The following is an 18,347-nucleotide window of genomic DNA, read 5'->3' as shown; positions in this document are numbered from 1 at the left end:
CTTATTAACTCTCAGGTTTATGGTGGTTTTCTGCTCACTACTGTAACACGAAACCTTCTGACTGCAGAGAGAGATTTGGGTGGTGGAGATGAGAGTCATGTGTACATGTTTGTAACGTGCTGAAGCCATGTTTGCTTTTATGTTAAGGTCAATGCAAATCAAAGCAAAGAGATCACAGGAATTAGACATCAACATCGATGCAGGCTTTTAATTTGAAACCTTTCATCTCGGCTTGGGCGGTATCAAGGTATAACGGTACAAAAAATCCTGAAGGTAAGACTATTAATCATCAAAAGATGATACTCTCTCTACTAACCCTTTAAACATGGACTTACCACAGCAACCGTGGGAGATCGTTGTTTGCATGACCCTATTTTCTTCAAATTTGGCACAAACTCCACTTCAGTCCACTTGGACTTAACAATGAACTGATTAGAATATGGTGGTCAAAGGTCAAGGTCACTATGACATCCACATTGAGTCAAGGATAAACTGATCAGAATTTAGAAGTCAAAGATGAAGGTCACTGTGACCTCGTCTGTGCATTCATAAACATAAACATTTCTTCAAATTAGGCACAAACGTCACCTTTGACATAAAGATGAACTGTTTATAATGTAGTGGTCAAAGGTTAAGGTCACTGTGACCTTGCATCATCTCATTCTCGTAAAAGTGGTATCTCAAGAACACCTTGTGGGATTTTTTTCAAATTTGGCACAAACTTAAAGTTAAGGTCACTGTGACCTCACAAACCTTAATATACTGTATACTCTGGTGAAATGTCAGGAAGGTATAAAAGTATGGAAAAATAGAAACAGCTCAAGCCTACTTTTGTCACTCAGAATCACCCGACACAAAGTATTCATTGCGGTTTGATCTCTAACCGATTGCCGGACATTAACCTGAACTGATGCAGCATTTTGATCTGATTCCATGCCAGAATGCACGAACATGGCTTCTTTAATATTGTTTCAAATGTTTATCCTAACAAGTGTGTTTGCAGCATGGAATAACATGCCCAGAATATGCTTGAATATAAAGATGTGTTATTGAAAATGTAGCCACATGTCTATTGTTTGGTGATTTCCTCCCCCAGAGTGCTTCTGTTTTACCATCGGCTGTTTGTACAGAGGTCAGGCACAGTGACTGCAGACTCTCTCTGTTTGTCACTACAAGCAGAACGCCTCGTCATTTCATGTGTTACACTAAGAGTTGACATGATCGTTGTGTTTACCTTGGACTCATGGAGCAGGAGGGGCTTATGAATGCTTTAAGTGACCAGTACATGTGAAGATGCCATGTTTGTCTTGCTCAGAGACTGCTGATATTTTGTGAGATGTAAAAAGACACATGTGAACCTGAAGGCATGCGTGTCTGTAGCCTTGAACCTTTATCTCTCCATGAATCTTTATTCGATATATATTTCTCGATCTGCAGTATACCTCTGTATTATTCTCTATACAGTAACTTCTTCTTTCACTCTCCCTCTTCCCCAAAGCTCCCATGGCTTTTATTTTCAGGCCACTTTATCAGGGTGATCCTTTGAAAGGAACTCTCTGTGTGTTCTTTACAGATGAAACTGTATCATTTTCTGTTGTGCCATGGATCCCAATAAATTCTACGATACAAAAACAAATCCTGCGTTTTCTTATGTTTGTATCTGACCTGTCATCAGCAGCAAAATTTTGGATTCTAGGTGTCAGCTACATCCAGAGTTGGTTCCTGAGATGTGAAGGAGCATTCATCAGCATCCACATGTTCTGCTGGTGGTAGCCGAGGTTAATAGCACACCCTGAAAAGAGTATTATGTGTTTTACTTACACCAATATTTGGTAGTAATTTCAAACTGGCTTATTTGTGCATCCTTTTTTGAAAATCTGATGCTTGATTTTAATTGGATTTTATTTGTTTATACAGTAACTACTCCCTGTTACATTGCCTCTAACATAAGGTGCTATAGATCTTAACAAAATGTAATAACTAAATGTGTCTCTTGTGTTGCATAGTAGCTGGTAAACTGCTAACTCACAATGTAAATATTGTGTGTACACCACTTTTAAATGGTTCAGTAGTTCAGGAATATCCCTATCATGTTTTTCATCTTCCTTGCCCGATGGTTCAGTGGATAGAGCAGGCACCCTGTGTACAAAAGGCCGTGTCCTTGCTGCAGCAGCTGCGGCCTTGGTTCCGAAGATAGTGTTTCATACAGAATATAGTGTACACATTAACATATGATTTGTGCTGATTAAGATTCAACAGAAGTCTTTGGTGCTTGGACACCAGAGGGAGAACTTTGTGATCGAGGGACATCTGAGCGGCAGCAGGATCAACCCCCCATGGAGTCCAGACACTGGTGGTGGTGGCTGATGACTCTGAGGCTGATGAGGCTGATGAATCCGTAAACACTAGGTGGTGATGGGGAGGTGGAGGGCATGCACGACTGCAGCAAGAAAGAACTACGGCAGAAAAAGAACCATATTTAAAATGAGGAGCAGTAAGATGATAGGCGGACAGAGAAGGTGTTCCACTGTGCTGTTGGTTGATTGTGAACCAGATGAAAACAGCTGGTGACTCAACTGACATACCTGGACACAGTGATACCAAAAGATAGTGAGTGAACATGCATTGAGGAGTGAATAGCAAGATGAGAATGAAACTTCAGCCTGAGTATGAAAAGTATTGTCTTCCTGACTGAACGTTCGTGAGAGCTTCATGTTTGGGATAACTGAGAATCACCATAATGGTTGAATATTACAACATTGAAAAGGAAGGGGTGTCATTTTCTGATTAGGTATCCTTTATAAATGTTAGTAAGACAAAATTAACAGTTATAAACCATCAAGTCTGAACTTATGAATGTTGGTAAGTCATTAAAATCAATAACAAACCATCAAATATGCATTTATAAATGTCGCTGTCTGTAGCTACTGTGTTGTCCTGCTGCCTTTAATAGTTAAGTAAATAAACGACAGCACCTGAGGTTTTATTTTTGTAATGGATTCTTCCAGCATTATATTTATTTGTGAATTACTCACTAAAACCACACTTTTTCTGTTGCAAGCATCGGCTCTGCCCCACTTGACCCACATGACCCATCACCTCTAAATGTTGTTGATACATCATGCTGATGGTGTTGATTAAATGAATGGTTTCTGTTTGTGACCGAAATTCTTTATCAGTTAGATTATGTATTGAGGACAACGGCTCTTATGGTGGATACATAACCACAACAGTTATGTATGACAGTATCGATATTGACATGGTTCTGGGTTTCTAATAGTGTTTGGCTGACATCTAGTGGTCAAGCTTACAAAATGCAACCAAGCAGCTCTTCACTGGATCAGATGAGCCAGATTTATTTTTCAGAGCGTCTAACTGCTCCTGGGAGCAAAATAAAAGGTGTGTGTGTCCACAGTGAACTTGCTGCTGATCTGGTGCAATAACGAGGTAAGCTTTAGGTTTCACAATATCAAGCCAGCAACATGAAGGACAGGGTGTCAAGTCAGATAGAGTTAACATGAAAAGGAAGTGCTGTTAAGTGACTTCATCTACAAAATTAAAGCTGACAAATGTGTCAGCTTTAGAAAATAAAATATACACCTCAGTATTTAATGGTAAGAGAGACAAGTTTATAACAGGGGGTTCAACAGATGGTATTGTTATACACCATCAAATAATTACAAGCTTGTGTGAGCAGCAATTTTAAGTTTTTTTAGATTACATTTCATTGTTTATGGGTGGTTTGCAACATAATTTATGATGAATTATCACACCCCGAAATTTATTTTCAAATATTGGATTTCAAATAAAGGAAAATCCAAGGCACTCTTCTTTAAATGTACAGAAAGCCTTTATTAAAAGAAAATGACTGTTTCATTTAGAAAAAGTTAAAACATGATCATGTTTTAACCTTCCTTTTTTTGACGTCTATATTCCCACCAAAGAGCACCTTCGTCACATGATTATATGAACCTTCTGAGCACTCTGGACTTTCTTTTTGATTGGATTTCAAATACTGTATTATTTTACTTAAATTCAATAATAACTTGTTCATATAAAAGCATTTTTTTAAGACTTTTAATTTGCGTTGCACTGTATTTAGAAGCAGTTCAAAACCTTCCCCCTGCAGTGTAAGTTAGGATAATCAGCAAATAAAATTAATTTTAGCAACTTAGACACGTTATAAATATAATTTACATACAATATAATCAGTTAAGGGCCTAACACTGAACCTTGCAGAACCCCACAAGTAACCTTCAACAAATCAGATTTAACACTGTTTATTTGTACACATTATCAAGTTAGCTTCTTAGCCATGAATATACTATCCCTCCTGTATCATAACACTCCAGTTTCTTCACTGATAAGACCTGATCGATGGTATTGAATGCTTTTTAAAGTCTGTTAACACATCTGTAGAGGTTGTCTCGATTGGTGAGTAAAGGAATTGTTCCATACAGTCATGTTCCATACAGGTACAGTTCAGTGTAATAGTTGTACAGTAATGTTGATAAATGTTTACAAAGTGAGTGCTTTTAACCGCAAGTTGAATAGAAATGGAATATTAGAAAAACAAAGAAAAGGAAAAAAGTAATAATAACAGAATAAAATAAAATAAAACAAAATAAAATAAACTTTAATTTAATTTAATTTAATTTAATTTAATAAGTTACCATGTAAGGGGAAAATACATTTATTCCAGTTATCTAATGCAGTGGGAAAATGTTTTAGGGTATCATATAATTGTTGTGGGAGTGATGTTAACTATAAGTTGAATATAAGTTAAATATAAGAGAACAAAGGAAAAGACGAAAAGTAATATTATTGAAATGAAATAAAATAAAAGACAATAAAAAAGTTAGCATACAAGGGGAAAATACATGTCTAATGCAGTGGGAGTATTATATAATTGATTTTGGGAGCGCTTTAGTTGTAAGTTAAATAGAAAAGAAATATTGAACAACAACGGAAATTGAGAAAAGTAATTACGAAACAATAAATTAAAATAAAACAGTAATCTAATGCGGTGGGAAAATGTTTTAGAGTAGTATTATGTATGTTCTATTCTCCCTTTCATGACCGGAAGTGAAATGTTAGCATCGCTGATTCTGACTGGCTTGACACTGGTGCGTCTACGTCACATCCGGTGAGTGGGGTCTTTTTTTGTTTTCCCGTATCCGCCATTTCAGTTTTTGAAGTTAGTTGTCATCGGTCGCTGGATTGTAGCTGGAATTCTGTCGCTATAACGCGCTGTCTGGTTATTAGAGCTGATTTCCGGTCACAAACCGAATAAGAGTCGTTTTTATTTGGTGGTTCCGGTTCTGTATCGGCGGATTGATGTCCAAACGACCAGCTGCGGATGTCGCCTGTTTACTAAACGTGCTCTAGGCGCTAAAGTTTTTGTATGAGTTGAAGGCTTTGCTTGTGGATAACGGGAGGGAGCGACGGGAAGGCCCGGTGAAGCCTCGGCTTTGGAGTGGTTATCATGGCCGGAAATTTTGACGCGGAGGACCGTGGCAGCTGGTACTGGGGCCGGTTGAGCAGGCAGGAGGCTGTGTCTCTGTTGCAGGGGCAGAGGCACGGCGTGTTTCTGGTGCGGGACTCCATCACCAGCCCCGGCGACTACGTGCTCTCGGTATCAGAGAACTCCAAAGTCTCGCATTACATAATTAACAGCATCAGCAACAACCGACAATCCGGTCCAGGTAAGATCACAGGAGTGGTTTTGGAGGGGGCTCGGTATTATGGAGATGCTGATGTGACCATTCTTGCATGACTTGCACCAAAGGAGATGCGCAATAGTGTATTTTCTACTCTCTTATGGAGAATACGGCAGGCCAGACACACTGGAGCATGTGTCAGTGTAATGTTGGCTTCTTAATAGGCAAACACACCTCAGGTCATGCTTTCAGATCTTGAATGGGCGCTCAAACAGACGACCCACTAGATGTTACACCACACATTATATCAGTAAATCATTAATACAGACAGGGGCACGTTTCTGTCTCTACAAGCATCATGATGGGTGGTGTGAGTTTCATAATAGCTGTGATTATCGGCCTGGTGCACCCTTAAAATGTGCTTAATTTCCCAGCTGACCCTGAGAGAGTTGTGAATGAAAGAGTCTGTCATATTGCCAGGTTTTAATAGACTTTGACCAGACGCTGTCCCCTGCCTCCGCTGGTTTTTTCCTGTGTGGATATTGCAGGAGGATATTTGTTGTTTTTCCTCATACCTTATCAAAAATACACAGAGCTTTCATTGGAAGGAACAAAACAAACATGGCAGAGGAAAGAAATGCAGAATAAGGAAACAAAAATCCTTCCAGGTCATTTTGGAAAGCACCTCCATCGTGCTCGGAGACAGAAATAGACTGGCTTCAGATCTGCAGGTTGTCTGTTGGATGAGACTTTATCATTTTGTCTTTCTCATTCCTCTTCCCTCATTTTCACCAGGTTTGGCCCATCCGAGGTTCCGCATCGGTGACCAGGAGTTCGACGCTCTCCCTGCTTTGCTAGAGTTCTACAAAATCCACTACTTGGACACCACCACCTTAATAGAACCCATCAACAAGTCCAAACACACCTCCTTCATCAGTGTCGGACCCGGGGGCCCCCCGCCACGCCTGGAAGACGAGTATGTCCGAGCACTTTTTGATTTCCCCGGCAACGACGAGGAGGATCTCCCGTTTAGGAAGGGCGACATTCTCCGAGTTCTGGAGAAGCCAGAGGAGCAGTGGTGGAACGCCCAGAACTCTGAAGGCCGGGCGGGGATGATCCCAGTGCCGTATGTGGAGAAGTACCGACCAGCGTCTCCGAGTTCGGCAGCGGGGCCCGGTGTACCTGGGGGACCCCCGGGAGGAATGGGAATGGTAGGGAACTCTGACGGCTCTGCAGCCCAGTCCGGCCCTCCGCTGCTGGGAGACCCCAGCCAGTACGCCCAGCCCACCCCCCTCCCAAACCTCCAGAACGGACCTGTGTATGCCAGGGCCATACAGAAGAGGGTGCCCAACGCCTACGACAAGACTGCCCTGGCCTTAGAGGTAAATATGGACCAGATTTTCTTGACTCCGTGCACATGCAAGGAGGCAGTTAGCAAAGAAGCTTATCGAGACAGAGCTCACATTCTTTCACTTTCTGTCCCTCTGTGGTTTTGGTTGTTTCTTCCTTGGTATTTTTTGAGGGTGTTGAAGAGGAATCGAGGTCAGAAAGTGCTCAAACAGCTTTCTGTTCAGTTTTCTAGATATTCTGGTCATTGAGTGTCTTCTACAGAGATCAGTCCAGTGACATGACAGATTGATCCTCATACAGTCTGCCCAAAATGTGTTCTGTAGTCCAGAAAGACAAACACCCCAGATCTAACCCTAACAGGGTACCCCAATATGAAAACTGCCATTAAACTCTGCTCCCTGCTCTCAGTGGCTGGGCTGTTTAACTGTCCGGAAGCGAGAGCGGGGCTCCCACGGAGCAGGTCGTTGGGGGAAGGAAATAGTTTGTGTTTGGGAACAGGACCATTTCCTCTGGTCTCTGTGAAGCCAGGAGTCAAGCTGAGGCAGGAGTGGGACTCTGAGGCAGGCTGAGCAGAGCATGCTCTTGTCTCTCCTGGCTTGCTGGACTGTAAGACACTAATACAGATCCATGGACTCCTTAAACCTGCAGCCTTTGTGTTTCTCCAGCTCGTCTGTCAGCTTGAAAAAACTTTGGTTTGTTTAAAGTTTGCTGAGTTGCATATGCCAGGTAGATCCTTTGTATGAGTTGGCCTCTGCTGGCACTCCCACCTGTGGTAGACTTGTCTGGCTTTGACCTGTGTGAGGCTGCTTGTTTTCTCCACTCCAGTTTGCTCGTAGTGACTCAGCAAGGCGCCACTGACAGTTAATAATTAGCTCACATTTCCTTGTCCCGTCGTCTTCAGAAAACCCTTTTGGAGAGCACTCTTTATCATCAGGAAATGAAACTAACTTAAAATCATCTGTTAGTTGAATTATATTCTGTCTGTGTTTTAAATGACACTTAAAGCCCAGAATGCTGGATCACAGTTTCAGGTGGTTATGGCCTATGTCTCAAGAGTTGTTTCTAAATTTGGGGACATATAGAAAACAGTGCAGCATCAGAAAGTTTAGGCAGTGATTACATGCTGTTATAAATTTGCACTCAAACTCTAATTTATGTCTTTGTGAAGAGTCCATGCATATGTTAGGTGTGGAAATAATATATTCTTAGATGCATCGCGATGCGGACGTGGACGCTTCGACATTGATTCACATGTAAATAATCGATTATCAAAATGTTCATTAATAACATGATGTTGAGAGAATGAAAGAGGCTGAACTGAGCTTTAATTTAATGTCTAAATAATGACATTGGCGAGGTGAACGTGAAGTATATCGAGCATACTTTGTTCTGCCATCACTCAGAGATGAACGGAAAAAGTGGAGCAGCGTTCGGCAGTAACGGTAACGAACAAGACCAGCTGACCAACACGCTGCAGCATTAAACAACTTAAACCAACTCTGCAGCGGCGGAAATAACTCTCAGCTCTTGGCTTTTCTCGTAGCTAACAGCGTTTTGTACAGAATTACAATATCTACGTGTGGCAGTAGCTGACGGGGGGAAGCTAACTTTCCGCTTTTTATTTATTTATTTTCTTATGTGTGTGTCCTTGTATCAGTCTGTGTCCCTTTTCTAAATCTGGAGTGTTTGCAGGTCCATGAAAGCAGCACAGGTGGAACTCTGTTTTCTTTCAGCAGCAGTTTCTAGAGTTTTAAGTCACAGCGGGGATAATTGATCAGTCAATCCAATCAGAGCTGATCAGATCAGATTGATGGATGAGAGGATTGAAGGCAAACTTAAGACCCAGCCCACTGAAGGTTAAGTTTTACTGTCACTGCGCCTACTGTTCTGCTGCGCCATCCATGCCATTTGTCTGTAGAGATAACAATAACTAAATGGTATGTATATTCTAACAACGCCCCTAAGAGACTTTTGCAAGACCCATACGTCATTTTAATTATGGATCACTACAAATACAGTATGCTATAAAGTAGCTCGTAGTCACACAGTGAGAAAAGTAAATTGTGTAGAAATAAAACATTTTGATGTATTGATAATTGTTTTATCACTGAGTTGTTGCCATCTGATTCGTAACCAACATTTTATTATGGGACCTTAAAAGCCTCCAAAGTGTTTTGGAATTTTTTTACCACAAAAAATGTGTGGGAGCCCTGTTTATACAACGTCAGTAAAGTTCTCTAAAAATTCATATTTCTCTGAAGTCTAAGGGGAAGTTTTCAAACCTTAGTTTTTATCCAGCCAGCAGCCTGAAACCCAAATGTATTCACTTTACATCATAATAACCAGAGAAAGGTTGTAAATCCTCACATTTTGGAAGATGGAATAAAAGTATGTTTGTCATTTTTGCTTTGAAATTGACTATTATCAACTAATTGATTTTTAGCTCAAGAAGAGAGACTGAGGCTGATGCTGCTCAGTTTTTGTATAACCTGTGTCAAAGATGTGTTGCTTCAGCTGTGAGGTCATTTTTAAGGCGCCGTCTGTATTGAATAGCATCATGTTGGTTTAATGGTATTTTGTCTCCCCCTGTGTTCTGTATACAGGGAGCCAAATGGCACAAACACCTTTCAGTATGTTGTGAATCACTGCATCAACAAATGTCTGTGACCAGTATGTGTCAAACGGCTGTGGCTATGTGTTACATAATAATAATGAAGTCTTGGTGCCTTTCATTACGCAGACACATCAGCACCTCTATTTAAAACATCCTAATGCCTCAGGATGTCCTGAGTCGATCCTGCAGACGGACACGGGGAGCAATCAGTGCTTCTTTGAATGCATCGGTACCTGCTGTATAAAGCCTTTTCCATCACTAATCCATTACTAATGACCCACAAAACACACAAACAAGCCGCAGCCAGCAGTTTAAATTAATGATATCCACAAGCTGCAGCACGGCACTCAGGCAAATTCACACTGAGCTGAAACTGTTGTGTTTTTCTGAGCCATGTTTCAAGCAAAGATGTCAAATATTCGCTGGTTTCAGGTTCTGACATGTGAAGAGTTGTTGCTCTTTGTCTTACGAGGTAGAACACTAACTATGACAGATTTTTGGATCATAAGACGGACATTAAAATTAGAAAGACTTTGCACAACTCTTCTCCAGCACAACATGTCAGACTCCACCCTGATGAAGACAGGATAGCTTGAGATTGTTTCCAATTTCCTTATTTTCAGCCCATTGATCAGCCCTGTGACTAATGGGTCACCAAAATCTTGGAATTATACAAAACAGCATCATCATCATCTTTTGGAACACCATATTTAGTCATCTCTGATGCAATTCTTCTTAAAAATCCCTGCTATGAATAGAAATATAAAGAAGTAGTGGGACACATTAAGCTATTTTAAGATGTCACCTCAGCATATTTAACCATCCTCTAAAAGTTTATAGAACAAATGATTTATCGAAAGAAAAATAATTGTTAGTCCTTTAAAACCTGGAAAAGTCCTGGAATTTTACACCTGAACAATTTCAATCACTCCCTTTCAGTGGCCAAGGAGCAAAGTAGAGAGGCAACTTTTTATTAGTGATAAATCTGCAGATTATTTTCTCAATCAATGATTAATTGGTTATATACATGGTTCCTAGGGTCTTGGAAAACCTGGAGAAGTCATTGAATTTCTTATCTTACCAATAGTGACTTGTGATCAAGTGGATTTCATCGTTCAGCACAGCTGGGTAGGAGCAGATTTGGATGGTTAACAACGTTTGGTGCGACTCCTCTTATATTTTCTCCTTCTCTTTTTCAGGCGTTGTGTACTTGTGACGTAGTGTGGCGGCATTTCTTATGTGAAACGAGACTCCTGCATGTGTGTGTAAAAAAAAAAAAAAAAAAAAAGTACTGTAACCAGGCTGGCAGGAAGGTGTGCATGCTTTAGCGACTTGCAAATTGTGCTATGAGTCCTTGACGAGTCATGGAAAGTTTTAAAATGTTGTCCCTGCATTTTGTGTTCAAACACACCTAAATTGCTTCTCCAATTTTCTTTTAAGATAAAAAAAAAACTAACTAAATTTAATCTCTTGCATCAGCGAGAGAAAAAACCCCAACTGAGTCATGCTGCCAGTTACACATTTATCACCAGAAACATTGCCTTTAACTGGAAACAGGTCAGGTCATCAAACTGATAGTACGAGCTCTACAGAAGTGTCATAACCTCGCCAACAACAGCGACTTGAACTTTGGAGCTGTCTGTTAGTCCTTGTTTGCTGAGGTTCAGTGAACAGCCACTCCTTTTCCTGTGCAGGTCAGCTGTAACCATACATGCTCACACCTGACAGCAGTGCTGCAACTGACGTTTTGTTCTCTAGGGTTTGTCTTTAATTCTCATTCATCGATTTAAATGTCACAAAATAGCCTCGTACAAATCTCCAGAACCTGAGGTCTCATATTCATGTTGCTCTTTGCCTCTGACCAGCAGTTTTTAACCGAGACATATTCAGTCTGCAGTGATATAAAACGGACAAAAGCAGCAAATCTTTCTATATGAGTAACTAGAGCTGGTGGATATTTGGGATTTTTGTTTGATAAATGACTGAAACAATAACGTAATGATCAGAAATGTAATTATTCTGTTTATCCAATAATTGTTTCAGCTCCCGCTGGAAACAAAGGATTCGATAAGATGGAGAATTATCTGTATTTTTATTATCTTTAATGATGATAATAAATCTTGTAATGGCTCCTTCCTGCTGAACTCTCACACCTTTTCTTTCTCTGTTCCCTCCGCAGGTGGGCGACATGGTGAAGGTGACCAAAATAAACGTGAACGGCCAGTGGGAGGGTGAATGTAAAGGCAAACGTGGCCACTTTCCTTTCACACACGTCAAACTGCTGGACCAGCACAACGCCGAGGATGAACTCAGCTGAGAGCGGACAGCCGTGCCGCATCCTGGACACTAGTATTAGACCCTCCCTCACCCTCCCTTCCCACACACACCACACACACTCACCTGCTCCCCCTCCCTCACGTCTGCTCCGGCTTTTACCTGCACCAAGTACAGTTTCAGAGAATCACTGAGAACAAAACAAACAGACCCTCGTCGGACCCTCGTACCGCACACACCCTCTATGTCTACCCCTCTGAGTAACCATGCCCGCCCTCCTCCACCTGCTCCGACTGACTGACTTATAAATGGGTCACACACTCTGCAGTGGAGCTGTAAACTGAACCTCCTGTTCCACGGATGTGGCAACACCCTTTAGATCCTCCCCTCGCCTCGTCCCTGCCGTGGACACGTTATCAACACTCACTCCTCAGGAGACTCCTCGCCGCAGAGAACATCCACTTCCTCTTCCTGTGTTGCAGCCAGTAGATAACTGCTCAGCGCTGTGTCATTTTTCATCGTCGTCCTCATCTGTCACCATGGTTACAGCGCTGCAGGATCACTCATGCTGCATTCATCTCAAATGGGAATACAGAGAAACAACACAGCCTTCATGTGTTTTGGTGCCATTAATGAGTTTTTTACAAACTCTGTTAAAAGCAATGGTTTTCAGAAATGTGCTGATTAATTTTCTTGCCAGGAGTTGGATGAGACGATTGATTCAGTTCAGTCAAGCTTTATTTATCCCGAAGGAAATTCTTGTGCCAGGGAATGCTTCAATTACAGCAACACAAATTACAGTCACAACAATAATCGTTCACAATACGACTCTGTGTCTGTGCGGCACACTGGATTTGCCACAGAATTACAGAGTATGTGTGGCGGTTGCTGCTAACAAAGGAGGCGATACAACAACAACGACGACAGCCTTTTTATTTCTTTTAAATGCCTGTCTGGCCGTTTATATCACTCTGTGTCCCCTCTCTAAATTGGGAGGTTTGTGTGGGTCCATTAATGCAGCGTAGGCGGAGCTCTCCATGAGTTCTTTTCTTCAGCAGCAGTTTGTGACTAGCGGGGTGGATGTTTGATCTGTCGTTCCGTTCACAGCCGATCACATCAGATCGATGGATGAGAGGAGCAGCTGCTGTGAGAGAATGCAAACTTTAAGACCCAGTAGAGCAGTTAAGTTTCATTTTCAATGCGCCTGAGATTCTGCTGCTCCATGATGTTTTAAACGTGGCGGGCCACCACAAATAAATGACCGTGTGGGAAATCCTGATAGATATGACGCAATCGCCAGCAGTCAATTAGCGTAGCTTAGCATAAAGACCAGAAGCAGGGGGAAACATGTAGCTTAGCTCTGGGAGAATGTAACAATATCCACTCACAGGCACCTCTATAGTTCGCTGATTAAAACATTTATCTTGTTTGTTTAATTTGAGAAAAGGCAATGTTTAAAAGTTCAGGTTTATGGGGATTGTGTGCTGGACTGTTTCTTGGCTCGGACCAGTTCCCAGGCACACAGTCACATTTCGACAGAGCCAGGCTCCCTGTTTCCGTCTACTTCAGGCTGCTTAAGCTAAGCTATCGTCTGCTATTATATTTATTTCAAATATAAGACTCACATTGATCTTCACATCCAACTCTGCAAGAAAGTTAAGTGTATTAACCACAATTCTTTTAATCCTGATGTGCTTGTTTCACACTAAAGGCGGATTTATAGGTCTACGCTGTAGCCTACGCACATGGCCTACGCCGTTGTGAGCATTTATACTTGTGCGGAGGTGTGTCTGTGAAGTGCTATAAAGTGTGATTGATTCAAAACACACATTAAACACACATTAAACATGGCTTAATAGAGACAGTTTCAAACACAAGTACACAAATCAGCTTCACTATAACTCGCAGCATTCACAGACAATCACTTGTCTTTATCTGGACACATTTTCCCCACAAATACAACATGCTAACATTATTAGCACAAGCCTATGGCATTTTACATTGTATAAATTAGCTTAGCAGCTAGCAGACTTTTCCTCTTCTCATATGAAGCCAGGGACAACAGCAACATTTAACAAAGGTAACGGCACATAATTTGGCTCCATTACAACTCACAAGGTTCACTGACAAAACAACAAACAAATACAACATGCTAACGTTATTAGCACAAGCCTATGGTATTTCACATTGTATAAATTAGCCTAGCAACGATTGGAGATTTCGTCTACTCATATGAAGCCAGGATAAATCACACACAGGATTTAAAATGCCTTTTCTGAAGAGGTGCAAGTCAGTCCACGGCGTAGGGTACATGTCTGTGACATAGGTACAGCATCAGTTTGACACTGGCTTTACAGTACATGCATGTAGCGAGTGATGAGTTTGAGCACAAACTTGCAGCGTCATCCTGCGTTCGCTTAAACCTGCCATGGCAGCATTTTTTTTTACCCCCATTGCCCTTCATTTGTCCAAACTGATGTCTCCTTAGTGTTTGTTTGATGGCCTTATTGAGGACATAAAAACACAGCAGTCCTGATTAATATTTAATTCTAAAATGCTGTTAAAGGGATTAACAAGAGAACATTTACAACTCCAAAACAGGACTGAACAGTACTCCTGGCAGAGTTTACCACCTACGTAAGTTGAGCGCCGAGTTTGCATCTTACATTGTTCCTGTTGGACATGAATGCAGCATCATTGTAGGGTAACCTGGGGCAGCGAGTGACGAGAGCAGCAGGCTCAAATACAACAATCTATCACAGGGGAGATTTAGGATTTCTCTCACAAAGAAATGAAAGCGCTGCACAAGGAGCAGACCAAGGACCAGTCCAACACCCACCCCTCGAACCAAACGGAGAGATACTGAGTGGAGACCAGCAGCTAGGAGCAGCCTCATGTAGTCCTTGCCGTAGAGCAGCTGCGCCAGCTGTGAACCTGAGAAACTTCCAGACTATTGTTGAGGTGGAGATAAAGGCAACACTACATTCAACCTCTCCACACCTTCCACCTTGGCTCCCCTCAGCCCCACCCACCCATCACCTACGACCAAGTACCACCAAGTAGTCTTTTGTAAGAAGAAGAAAAGAACATATTGTTATGAGATGATGTACTATGTGATTATCATTACATGCTAAAATATTGTTTCTCTTTGGTTACCTTTGTAGTTTTCTTCATAGCTGATTTTGTGCGGGAGGAAACCGTTTCGATGTACACTTTTTACTGCTGCATGTTGGGAGGGAGGGAGCGATGGGTCGCTGGTGCAAAACGGATAAACTGACTCGAGGGGGCCGCGTGTGTCGCCCACCCTCCAGCCCTCACAAGGCCACATGTTCTCATTCTGCGTCTGATGTACATGAATGAAGTTGAACGGAGTGAATGTAGGCTGTCCACCACGTTAGTTAGTACTGTCTTCTCATGTTAGTGCTCTGCATTCAGCTCACTGAGTATACCTTAGATAAAGAGACTGCTCTGTGTTCAAATCTTGTCAAATGTGTCCGAGAAAAGAGACGGTGGTATTATTTGGTACCTGCCCTTTGTTTTTAACCTTTAATAATCTCGTCGCCACCTCGCACCGCTTCGTTCTTTTAATCCTCTGGTTTCTTTTGTGCTTTCTCCACGACTCTTTTATTTAAAGCCTTGTCCGTTTATGATGTACAACTTGGACTTTTTATGTTACTGTTTTACCTTCTGCCATGTCTGTGTTGCCAAGACAAGTAGAACAGATAATTATGTTATCGTCCAAATTGCCTCCCCCCCCCATGAGGTTGTTTTCTGTTGATTGAATCAATCTATGTGTTGACACCTGACAATCACCACCCTCGTGTATCATAAAGCAGACTGGTTTGGATTGAAGCAGGCTGGGTGTGTCGTTCAGACCGTCGCCAGAGTTGAGCCACTCTGAATTTGAGCTGTGAGAACTCGCTGTCTCTTCCAGGCGAGGGATCCTCTCAGATGTCATGGCTCAGTATTTCTGGCCAGAGCACCGTGTCACCTTTAGGTGGCACTGTAACAGCATTCAGAGAGATGGGGTCCCTCTGGAGAGCATATTCAGCCAGTGCTTATGAGATTAAAGGAGATGAAATTTGATTTTTAACAGGATGCACTTACCGCTTTTACACTGAGTTTGCATTATATACCCTCCTGTGAAGGTTTTTAATTATCCCTGAGTGCTCCCACAGTCGTCTCTGTGATCTTACGCCTGACAAGCTCTGTCTTGCTTTCACACTTCAAGTCGGCCATCTTCCAAATGATTTAATAATAATAATTACTATGTAAAAAATATTTGGCTGACTTCTTGGAAAAAATCTGGCCGAGGAAAGTAACGTGTGTGCTGCCAGCTTTGGACACGTTCTGTTTTTATCTGTGTAGTAACGATCAAATCAAGCTTCTTTGTCACTCACACTGCACACGGCAGGTGCTAAGCTACATGAATCATTATCTTATAAATTGCCAATGAAACCACCGACAAGTATTTTTATTTTTAGTCACCCTGCATGGAGTCATTCATTTCTTTTCATCAAAAGGAAGGGGTGGTGAAATGCCAGTGGAAATTGTGTTAATATCAAAATGTGCCATTTTATTATAACACTATATTCTTTCAAGACAATTGAAATTACCTTTTTATTTTCTGTAGCATGTAATGTGTTAATATACTAGTAAATAAAGTCAAACCCATGACAAATGATCTGTTCAATGTAGTGACTTTTTTAAGGGTTCCCACAGTCATGGAGAACCATTACAGTCTAATTTTCCAGGCCTGGAAAAGTCATGAAAGTTTTGGAAGAGTCAAGAAGCACCTTGAAGACGTCACCTCGGCATGTTTCACAGTTTTCTAGAGTTTTGTAGAACAAATGATTAATCAAAGGGAAAATAATTATTAATGCACACAAAACAATCTATAACTATAAATGCAGAGCCATTTACAGGGTTCCCACCGTCTTGTAACACCTGGAGAGGTCATTGGAACTTCACAGTCTCATTTTCCAGGCCTGGAAAAGTCATGGAATCAGCTAAAATCATGGAACTTTTTGGAAAACTCATGGAATTCAGTTGCTTTTAATTAAATTAATTGTTACAGTAACCTTCCACATAATGTAACATAACAGCAAATGTATTTTTTGTAAGTTAGCTGTTGACTTAGCTCTGATATGCTTCAAGAATGTGCAATGTCAGGTAAGGCAAATTAACTCAATCAACTTGATGCAAAATAACATTTTATACTTCCAGCTTCTCAAATAAGAGGATTTGCTGCTTGTCTGTTTAATTAAATTATTTTATTTATTCAATTTATTTCAACTTCTCTGCATGAGTACTTTTACTTTCTATACATAAATACATTTCCCTGATTGTACTTAACATACTTTTACTTAAGAAATATTTTCAGTGCAGGACTTTTACTAGTACGAAAGTATTTTTACAGTGTGGTATCAGTACTTTTAGTGAAGTAAAGGATCTGAATAATACTTCTGCCACCACTGCTACCGACATGGCAAATGTTTAGCCATTGCTAGGTTTTTGATTTTCTGCACTGACTGTCTGGAAAATCACATTTACTTTGTTTAAGCTTATTTAACAGTACATCAATTTGAATACTGCAGACGTCCTCCTTTTTACAGCCTATTTTTGGTGACATTCTTGACCATTTGCCATAGTTTTTGAACACAGCACACCTGACCTTATATGGTGTTTAGGGGCATTACCTATACCAACAATGATTTATGATCAAGTGGGAGAATTATCATTCAGCACAGCTGGGTAAGAGCAGATTTGGATGGTTAAGAACGTTCGGTGTGACTTCTCTTATATTTTGTCCAGGGTTCCCACAGTCATGGAAAACCATGGGATTTCACAGTCTCATTTTCCAGGCCTGGAAAAGTCATGGAATCAGCTGAAAATCATTGAAAGTTTTGGAAAACTGATGGAATTTGCAATGAAACTGTTGCAGTAATCTTCCACAGATAACCTTCCATGTAATGTGACATAACGGCAAATGTATTTTCTGTAAGTTAGCTGTTGACATAATGTAGACGTAACGTAGATGATGTAACGTAATATGCGTCAATGTAGGGTTACACAATATATAATTTCAACATCGACACTGTGATGCACAATAGTCACATCAAAGGACGTGCAATGTCAAGAAAGACAAATTAACTCAACTTATCTGATGCTTGATATAAATGTAAAACTTGCACAGTTCTCATTCTCCATGACTTATAGCGGCCAAGCCTTCTGCTTTTAGACGTTACGTGTATATGTGACGTAGTGTGGTGGTGTTTGTTATTTGTAGTGAGACTCTCCTGCATGTGTGTGTGTAGAAAAGCACCGTAACCAGGCCGGCAAGTGCAGCAGACACAGTGACACAGTTCTGATGCATGGTAATGTGTGGGAGCTCTGCTTTTTGTCTGACCTCATGTGCTGCTGAATCATGAAATCCCTTCAAACATACT

At 41.1% G+C, this 18,347-nt stretch overlaps 1 protein-coding gene across 2 annotated transcripts in view; it reads left to right on the top strand.

Annotated features, from left to right (window-relative positions):
- The first annotated feature begins 5,160 nt into the window (after positions 1-5,160).
- crk (v-crk avian sarcoma virus CT10 oncogene homolog) overlaps positions 5,161-18,347 on the top strand; it is a 35,075-nt gene continuing 21,888 nt past the window's right edge. The window contains exons 1-3 of one of the 2 annotated variants that reach the window (XR_007571421.1): positions 5,161-5,705; positions 6,456-7,042; positions 11,804-14,016. Coding sequence is in view for 1 of the 2 variants with exons in the window: in XM_050067281.1 (XP_049923238.1) it covers positions 5,486-5,705; positions 6,456-7,042; positions 11,804-11,941 (945 nt within the window). In the remaining variant the exon portion in view is untranslated. Of the gene's footprint in view, positions 5,706-6,455; positions 7,043-11,803; positions 16,583-18,347 lie in introns of those variants that run through there. The other variant, XM_050067281.1, reaches the window with a different exon arrangement.

Source organism: Epinephelus moara, chromosome 2 (assembly GCF_006386435.1).
Source record: "Epinephelus moara isolate mb chromosome 2, YSFRI_EMoa_1.0, whole genome shotgun sequence".
In the NCBI taxonomy this organism is placed as follows: Eukaryota; Metazoa; Chordata; class Actinopteri; order Perciformes; family Serranidae; genus Epinephelus; species Epinephelus moara.
This window is presented reverse-complemented; position numbering and strand designations above follow the sequence as displayed.